Source organism: Gordionus sp. m RMFG-2023, chromosome 1 (genome assembly GCF_954871325.1).
Source record: "Gordionus sp. m RMFG-2023 chromosome 1, tfGorSpeb1-WG-v2, whole genome shotgun sequence".
Lineage (NCBI taxonomy): Eukaryota > Metazoa > Nematomorpha > Gordioida > Chordodea > Parachordodidae > Gordionus > Gordionus sp. m RMFG-2023.
In genome coordinates, this window is record NC_088775.1 from 77,148,640 (window position 1) to 77,158,780 (window position 10,141).

General features: G+C 27.0%; 1 protein-coding gene across 2 annotated transcripts; it reads right to left on the reverse strand.

Moving 5' to 3' along the window:
* Nucleotides 1-1,571: 1,571 nt before the first annotated feature.
* On the reverse strand, nt 1,572-9,913 carry LOC135931331 (uncharacterized). 2 transcript variants are annotated; one of them, XM_065468369.1, is made up of 7 exons: nt 9,581-9,913; nt 8,783-9,537; nt 5,508-5,733; nt 4,935-5,234; nt 3,668-3,885; nt 3,144-3,358; nt 1,572-1,862 (listed from the first exon to the last, which is right to left on the reverse strand). In XM_065468369.1, exons 1-7 carry the CDS (start codon nt 9,896-9,898, stop codon nt 1,732-1,734), a joined length of 2,163 nt encoding a protein of 720 aa, XP_065324441.1. In that variant the 5' UTR covers nt 9,899-9,913; the 3' UTR covers nt 1,572-1,731. The 2 variants fall into 2 exon arrangements, with proteins under 2 accessions (XP_065324441.1, XP_065324440.1); XM_065468368.1 differs by having other exon boundaries at nt 1,574-1,862; nt 5,508-5,736.
* Between the last annotated feature and the right edge of the window lie 228 nt (nt 9,914-10,141).

The following is a 10,141-nucleotide window of genomic DNA, read 5'->3' on the forward strand; positions in this document are numbered from 1 at the left end:
GATCACAACACCTTAGATTTATAAAGAAGCTATTGATCTTTAAAAATTGTTATTTTTACCGAATCAAAATTTTTCCTTCAAACAGAAAAATATACTTAAATTAATTAGTCTGTTATTTGCAATGTTGAAAGAATAGCTACAAATTGAAGCGCTTTATTGATAATTATTTCAAATAATCATAGGCGTAGCTTGGATATAGGGGGAAGAGCACAATGAGGTTGGTGAAATGTAAAATTGTTCGGTTGGGCATTGACACCACAGACCAGGCAGAGACTGATTTAAGGGCAATTCATATAACCTAGGGTATAGACCTGGGGCGGGATCGACCTCTTTTTGAAAATCATTATTCGATTAAGTTCCCTTTATCGAATTTCCGCTAAATAAAGTTTATAATTCCTGAACCTGAATTAGGGTGAACTGGTTTTTTCCCCATAAATTTTATTGGAGGTCGTCCACATATTGCAGTACTTTGGATATATTTTTTAAAGATTAGTTTTAGGTTTTCATTTTTTTATTATTAAAATACTTTTTTTAAAAAATTTTCAATTATAATCATTATTTTAAAAAATTATTAACCATTACTTACTTCTTTTTCAGAATATTGTTTAGTGATATATTGTACACACTTTTTGAGGAGAAATGGAAATGTAATAGAAAATTTATATTAGCTTAAAATGATATTCACGAGACAGGGAAAGTTTCGAGGGGGAGGAGAAAAAGAGGGGGTCTAATTTCTCCCACCCCTTGGGTACGCTTATGTAATAAACACACGTCAGATCGTAGCGTGCAAATGAAAAAATAATTCTTTAGTTAAAAAAAGCAAATTGTTTGTCTTAGCCTAAAATTAAAAATTGTATAATAAATTAATTATGGATTTAACAATTTTTTCCCCAAAGTTTCGATTTGTATTTTTTTGTCCAATATATAAAAATACTTTCGCTTCTTTGGCAAAATGTCTAATTTTACCGGCATTTTAAAACTTAATTTTATAGGCGAAAAAGATCCGTTTGTGGATGTGACTATTGGAATGAAAATAAAACTTTGAGTAAATATTTTTTAGTCAATTAAACATACCAAAGATATTTTAATAGATTCTGTCAATTCACAAATTTTTTTAAAAAAAATCTGAAGGGGTCAGGATGAAAATAGCGTTTTTGCAGAGTTATAGCAGAATTAACATATATAAATCACATTATGACAAAAATTGCAAACCAACATGACTGACTCGCACCTGCAAAAACGATGACATATCTCAGAAATGGTCGGTCCAAATCAATTCAATGACAAAATGAGGAAAGAAAGAACGCTACAATTACCATGGAGGAAAAAAAATATACAAAACATTTTCTATGCACACATCAACTCTATCTTATGAAAGAGGGGAATAGATGCTCTTAATTATAAATATTATTAATTTGCATAAAAACACCACTTTAATTATCACACATCTTATATCAATAATTTAATTAGAGATAGATGCCTAGCTAACACATGAATTATTATTCTTCAAAATAGAATAAGGTGTAGTATTTTTTTTAAAATGAATCTCCAATATTGAATAAAGTATCTCCATTATTGGGGGGGGGGGATGCAAGATTGATAAAAACAATAGGATTTCGACACTACTATATTTACATAAAATCATAATTGAAATTAATTTTTTATATTTAATAAAAGAAACATAAATATAAATAAAATTTAATACAACAAAACAAAATTTTCTAAAAAAAATTATTTGAAATAGATATTTTCTTTCTTTTCGTAGTGTAAGACATTAGATTCGTCTTGTTTGGTGGATGAATAATATCCCAAATTTTCTGAATCGTCGAAAAATGGATTTTCATGGGTCTGAGTGATGTTAACTAAAATGTTTTTAAAAAAAATATATATAATATTTTGCACATAAAAGATAGAACTTAAAAATGTTTTATATTTTTTAAAAAAAAACTAGGAAAGATTATGATTAGAACTATAAACAATATCACATTACGATAAAAAAAAAGAGGCAAAACTAATTAGAAAAGGGGGAAGAAAGATATTAAATCTGTCGATGGAAAGATATTATATACATTATATTTCTTCCTTTCTGGCTACAATTTAAAAAAATCTAGAAATTTGGGCATTATAAGGGCTAGGCTTCGATAGAGACCTGAAATCCCAATTTATCTCACGAATTACTGTGTCGGTTGCAAATTTTTTTTAGATAGTGGCCCACTCCATGATCTGAATTTTTTAAAAAGGTTATAGGGAAGAAATCTAGCTTAAAGTGTTTATTTTATTCCTTACATTGTAATATCGTTTAAAACCTTGATTTTAAAACTTTTCTTATTTTTTATTCATTCTATAAATTATGATATTCAATTAGGCAAAAAAAGGAAGAATAGGAAGGAAATATAACATTAATGTTTTGGGCAAAAGGCAGAGGCTACATTTTATTGATGAATTTATCGCCTGAAAAAGTTGAAACTTTATGACTCGGACCAAAAAAATTTATGATATTGGACCCAGCTCGGGCTTAAAAAATTAATAAAAATTCTGAGCTGAGCAAAGCTGGGACTGAAAAAAAATTGAACGTGCAAGACTCTAACTAGAGAATAGTTGGTTAATTAACAAAAATGAAAAGGATATGTCATAGAGATGCTATTCACGATATAGAAGCATCTCCAGTTTTAATCAAATTTATATATATTTTTTTAAAATGATATATAAACTCCTTGATATACATCATAATCAGAGACAGATTAAAATTTCATCAAATATTTTCTCTATATTAAGATATTCAAGAGGTTAAAATAATTCATAAAGGGAAGAAAACAACCGAAGAAAATTATAATTATTACAATCGAAAAATGTATGAAAAAGAAGTAGACTTTAAATGAATAAAGATGATTTTTTTTAAAAAAAAATATATAAGGTAAATTATTTATTTTTCAGAGAAGTTTGTGTTATTTTCCTTCAGATAAATCTTTTTAAAAAATAAATCCTTAAAACAGGGGAACCTTAAAAATAACCCTTATATTTCTTTAAAAAAAATGGCTTTCATTTTTAGTTAAATTTAAGATATATTTTTTTGAAATTAAAGAGATTTAACTAAAAGAGATATAAAATATTGTAAATTTAAAAAAAATTAAATAAATATAAACGCATATTCGTGGATTTGATTCCTCGACTGATTCCAGAAGTCAAGGGAGCATTCTGTCGCTTAGAAGTCAATTCTCTAGCTTTTTCCCTCTCCCGGTAAAATTCTTTGTGTCTAGCTCGGACCATAACCTTGACTAATTCCTTCCTTTGGGCGTTCACGAGTAAGGATTGTGTATACGGCAGACGTGGCGACAAGGAAGAACACGGGTTTTGAAGGCTATAAAAAAAATTATTTAAGAAAGCAGATCAGCATATTTTAAATATAAATAAATTAATAATAGTGTAAACATAGTAAAAAGACTCAATTTTTCAATTGTTATCGTGGAGTTGAAGATTAAAACTAGATTAATGAAAAAAACCATCCTATATACATCTCTAATTCCTCTTTTCGTATTAAATGCTTATTTATTTTTCTTCCCATTTCCTTCCTCCACCCCTCCTAAATATTATTTCAATTAAATTATCTCATTATTATAATTATTAATACTTATAAAGTCAGTAAAATAGTTTTCAAATATTTTTTTACATTAGGTTAGAGGAGTTATCGTGGGCGATAAAAGAATTATCGTCAGTGATAGAACAACCAGTTATTGCTTTAGTTTCAATGTGGTCAGAATTAATGAAGTCAAAATCTACCGTTGAATTTGTAGGGTTAATATCGTAGCTATCAATGTTAGGAGAGATCATGGAGTCTAATATTAGGGATGGATGTTCATAATAATTCTGTCTGGCCATATCTTTAATCTATAAATATCAGCAAAGGGATTTTTTTTTAAAATTGTTATAAATTGATAGGATAGAATGTTGCCCGCATAGAAAATGTCCGAAACATAGTGCCATTGATTATAAAAAAATATATGTAGTTATAAAAATCGAAAAAAAATAAATATATTCCAAATTAATGCGTTTGTAATTTTGCGTTTTATTAATTTAGACCCAACTCATAAAATTAATTACATTACTGACAAAAAATCGAAATATAAAAAAATTTTAAAAAAAAATGAACGAAATTATATATTATTAAGCTATGAATTGTTATCTCTAATTAAATTCAAAATTGTAACAATAAAAATATTTCCAAATCAGGCCATCTAAAAAAATGTTTCCAAATTAACCCGTAATAAAAATTAGTTACAATAACTTAACCCACCGAACGTGTTGACAGATTTTCGGGTTTTGCAGGCCTCTAGTTTTTTACACAAGATGTAATTATCATTACTTTTATTTAAAAAGCTTAAAAACGTCTTGACAAACCATCTATAATATTTTGTATCTCCAATGTAGACCAAAAAAAAAGAAGTGTACATTTTTAAAAACCGATTTGCGTTAAAATTAAGATATCATCCCTTTTCAAGAGCATTTCAATTCTTTTAGATTAAATAAATATTCATAACTATCTTTTTATAATCTAAGTATATTCATGTCCGTGGATATTTAATGCAGGTTATTTTGACGGAATGTCTGTCCGACCGGCCAATAATTTTAATAGCTTTATTTTAATAAAAATATTAATAAAAAAAATAGAGCTGTTCTATCACTAAAGTTGGATAATGGCTAAAATTCGGCTAATTCAGCTCAATCTAGAAGGGGTGACCTAGAAAGATAATCCGTTGAGGTCAAGGGGAAGTTAATTTATCTCCGTTTTCTTCAAATTAAGCTATAATTATTTTTAAACCCTAGGCTGAGAAAAAAATTAGGTTTAACCTACTATAAATAGACAATTACCCAACTATATCTATCACTAATTTGTTAAAGGTGAATAAAATAATTCAAAGTTGGAATAATATACAAACTTGGGCCGTCAATTTTATCTTCTCAATGACCACTCTTTTCAATGGCGAATGAATGTGTTTAATAGGCCCCTTATACCAAACATCTGTGGAGTCAATTTTAAACAGGTGGGGAAATGCTTTGATATAATGATCCACAAGGGAGAAAGGACTGGCTTGGCTCAAATCCGATGACATTTCGGGATGAAAGAATTCGTCATTGAAAGGAATCGACACGTCAGATTTCTGTTGGAGAATGATGGCAGAACACTCGATGTATTTATTACGAACACTACATCTCCATATAATTTCGTCTGGCTTTACCTGTAACAAAATAAAAATAATGAGGGAAAGAAAGATAAGAATTAAAATTAATATAAGATTAGATATAAAAAAATAACGATAGTAGCAGTCGAAAGAAGGATGTAAGAAAGGAATCAAGAAATAAACAAGGGAATAAAGAAAAGCCAGAAGAACGAAACAGGTAAAAAAAAAATTAACGGGAATAATAGATGGGATTATGTATTTTTTTGTGGTAACTACTAAACCACACAAATAATAATTATTATACACTTATTTAAAAATAATTCGTAATACCCTTTTAATATTGTAAGTGAATCCCATATTATCTATGAACATGGGCCTACCCCTCTGGGTAGCCGTTCTAACGATCTCAAAAACATTAGACTCCGTGCTAGAAATAAGCGTACATTGGCTTTTTGTGTCCTTCTTGCCCTTGTTCCCTTTGACTTTTATGAAAATATCGGCTTCCATATTTGGATCATGATCATCGTTGCTAGATGCGTAGGTAGGCGGCGGATAACTGCTATTAGATTTGTAAAGAAATTAGTTATTGTTTTGTTTTTCACATTAAAATTTACTGTAAAAATGCGAATTTTGACTGATACTTTAATTTTCGTAAAGATATTAATAGAAATCTTCCAAACCACTGTTTCTATTGGCTCAATTCAATTTTACTATTGGATTCCTCAATATGTGAGTTTGGGTTGGGTCTATGTGAAAGTTTTAGAATCAGTTAAGAAACAAAATCTTCTTTCCAAATTTCGAGTAACAAATAAATCATATATTAATATAAAATTTTGGTTATTGCAATAATAAAATACTTCATTAAATAAATTTAATAAATTATTTTTTTAAACCAGAATATAGTTTTTTTTTCAAGGGGATCTTTTTTTAAAGAATATGACATAATATATTATATTTAAATAAATAAAGATTTGATTGATAAATCCTCAAAACGGTAAGTTTGAATGTAAAGCAATAAATGTATCATTTATAAAATATTGTATTCCTTCTTTTTAGATTTTGGTAAAAAATCTCATACATAATTAGGACATAAAATTTGCAAAGTTGACTGAATTCGAAATGTGGTTAGCCATTTTATAGAACCGATATTTTGTGTGAGTAGCGTTATATAACCATGGTTGGATCAACACTCTAATTCGCCTGAATATACAGGTGCGTGCCGAGAAAATGCGCTAGGTAAAAAAACCTACCAAGTCAGAAGATAGTTTTCGGATAAAAACTCGGTTTAGCCGTTCGAATCGGCAAAAAATAAAGACGCCTAGAGCTAGAGTTGTCAAAAATCCAGAATCGGGTCGATTTTCCAAAACTACCCGATTGAGGTTTTGCCAAAATAATGTTATGTAAGCATCTAGATTGGCAAAAGTGTTGTTAAACTATTTTAGCCAAAAAATATTATGCAAGCCGGAAAATTTTGAGATAGGCTATTTAACCAAATCCTGTGACTTGCCTAATATTATTTTAGCAATCTTAATTTAAAATTGGCCAAATCTAGCCGTTTAAGAACATTAGAGGTCTAAGCCTTTCTGCCATCTATGAACTAAATCTCCAGGCTTACATAATATTATTTTGGCTAAAAAAAACTTAAATCCGGTCGTTTTTAAAAATCGACTCGAATCGGGCTTTTTAATTACCCAACTAGCACAGATACCATTTATGAAATATAATTCCAAAAAAATGAATGTAAGATTTTTTTTTCACCACCCAAAACATATTTTTTGATTTATTAATTAATAAATGAAAACTTGTAGTCGTAATTTATTTTATTGGTTTAAGTCTGTCATAACAAAAATAAACCCAACAATAAATTTCTTTTTAAAGTAAAAAATACATAGCCAAAAATAAAAAAATTTTCTTCTTTTCTTATCTTGTCTAAGAATTTGCAAATCGCCTAGGCAAATTTGAATAAATATGTAAAGGCAAATTATTTTAAATATTGGCAACTGGCATCGATTAAAATTTAAAGTGTCAGTTTGATATAGGCAGTTATTTTTGTGTTTTGTTATTGTGATTATCATTTTTCCTTTACCTAAAATTAACCCAAAAACAATAATTATTTTATAAGGCTTATTTCTAAGGCATTCAAGATTCTACCAAAAATTTTAAGAATTAATTATTAATAAATAAATAATTGTAAAATATTTTAACATTTCATTTATTTTTATCAGTTAAAGCTATGTGAAAAGTAGATTCTACATAGTCCTGCAGGGCCATCCCGTCAGCTTGGCCCTGGCAGTACCATGAATAAAATAAAGACCCATGGCCTGAAAATATTAATGTAAACATAAATAAATATTTTCAAGTTTAAGATTTCTTCCCTATAGGTTCATTCCATTACAAATCAACCAGTGTTTTGTTTTGCAAACTGATATAAATCAACTGATGTTAAAATATGTCCAGTGCTGAAGGCTTGTTTGAACATGCTGCTAATTTTTTAAATGTATGTCCAAGGCCATCACATAGACATTTTCCATGGGATGAAGCTGAAAAATGCCATTCAGCTACTATGCCAATATCTGATTCATGATAACAGATTTATAATTAAAAAATCAATTTTTATTTTGTGCACCTGATCTGTCAGAGTAAAAATTAGTAAAAAAAATACAGAACCTAGAATTAAAAAGGTTACAATCTCCATTATCTAAATAAACTTTTGCAGACTTTTGGTTAAAGAATAGATAAATGCATAGAGATTTCATTGGAAAAAAATATATTTGATTTTTGCATAAAAATATATCACAACACTCTAAAATTCTTATTTTACTAAAATATAACATAAATAACTATCATGTCAAGTTTCATTCATTTAAAAGATGGTCATCTCAAAATCTCGTTTTTTTGGTTGATTTGGCATGAAATGACCTTATGAGATTTTTTTAAATTTTTGGACCATGACCATAATAGGCAAGGCCTGAATCTAAAAAAAAATATAGGTGTGTGGGTAGACTCAGGAAAAAAAAACGATTTGGCAAGTTTCTAACACTCCAGCTTATTAAAATTTTATAATATAGGGAAAATATTTATAATCATTTTCTAAAATCAGATTTTGAGTATTCATATTCTTATAATACTAATAAAGGAATATTTGAAATTTAAATTTACTCAAAAATGCCAAGAATAATCCTACTATTAACAAGAAGTATAACAGAATCTATTTAAAATGAATGATTGATTTATAAAGTTTACTTTATATTTTAATTTAATTTTAAAAACTTTTTTTATATTATGTCTTTTACTAGCTAAAACCTAGAGCATGCAAACTTTCAATTTTAAAGTTTTTTTAAACCTAGGCTTGAGGTAAATGTAAAAAAGTCATATATAAATTATATACAATTCCCCAGTTAATAGGTTAAATGTTATATACACTTTTAAAGAAATCTTAATAAACCATAAAATTTGAGGTTTATGATGTTCTATTTTAGATTTGATAAAAATTAATTTAAAAAAATTACTCCCAATTATTAAATTATTTGCAACAAATTAAAAAAAACCTCATTTTATTATAAATAATATAAAATTACAATAAAATCTATTATAAGTATAAAAACTTTGTAATGTTATCAGTCAACTTTGATTCTATTGATGATATATGTGTCAATATATTAGGTGCTATTATGTTGAGCTTTTGATCATCATTGTCAGGAATTAATATATCAGGAATTTGTTCTTTATTAGGATCACTTTCATTGTTATCATTGACAAAAGGTTTATTTTTAATTTTAGAAACTTTTACATTCTCTTCATATTTTAATTTAAAATTTGCATAAAGAATTTCAATTTTATCATTATCTGAAACTGCTTCTTGTTTAAATTCTTGAATATCTTTATTATTTAAGGATGATAAACTAACTTGTTTTATGTTATTATTTGTAATGTTGACTTCATTAATATTTTGAACATTATCAAAAAATTCAGATTTGGAAGTATTTAAAAATGAAGTCTCGGGCATATATGTTATGTTTTTCGAAACATTGTAATTATCAAAAATAAATTTTTTTGGTCTTCCTCTTCTTTTTTTTATATGCATAGAATGTTTTGTACTATATGTATCTTCATCTGGGTATTTTAAATGTTCTACAGAAAAATGTCTCTTTCTAGTATTATAAACTGTTTCTGATTTAATACCAATATTATCTGAAGAATTTGTTAAATCTGGAGCAATTTTATCATGCAAATCTGTATTTCTGTCACATTTTAAAGATAAATATGGTTTTTCGTATATGTTTTGAGTATTAACAACTCTTTTCTCGATAATGCCTTTATATTTTCTACCACGTTTTTTGCCCACAATAAGCTTTCCAGACTAAATAAAAGTTATATATTTTAAAATATCAAATTATTAATACTCTATTTCTATAAACACAATGGCTAGCCATATCGGGATTTGAAGAGTTTTGTAATAGGTTAGGTATGGGGCTTTCATCATTTTCTTCATATTTAGAAGCCATTGATTCTCGCCATTTATATAAATCGGAAAATTTACTGGATGCTTTGATATCCCCTTCATTTGATGAATAATCAGTGGAAATATTTAAATCTCTCACCATTTCATCTAAATTTTCAATAAACTTTTCATATGCTTCCCATTTTCGGCTCAAATTTTCCAATTGAAATTTACTTAAATTTTCTTCATCACATAATATCATAATAGTGTTATTCGTCATTTACTTTATTTTATATATTATCAAAGATATTGATAAACATATAATTACTGTTTTTAATAGTATATCAGGTTTTAAATAATATAAAAAATCAAAAATTATATGGAGAAAATTAAATTTTAAATTTGATTTTATAAAGATTTTAAACTTCCTATTAAATAAAATTATAAAAATAAAATCATTGTATTATATAATTAATTTTTAAGTTGTTTTGTTAAATTACTAATAATTACTTTTATAAAAATT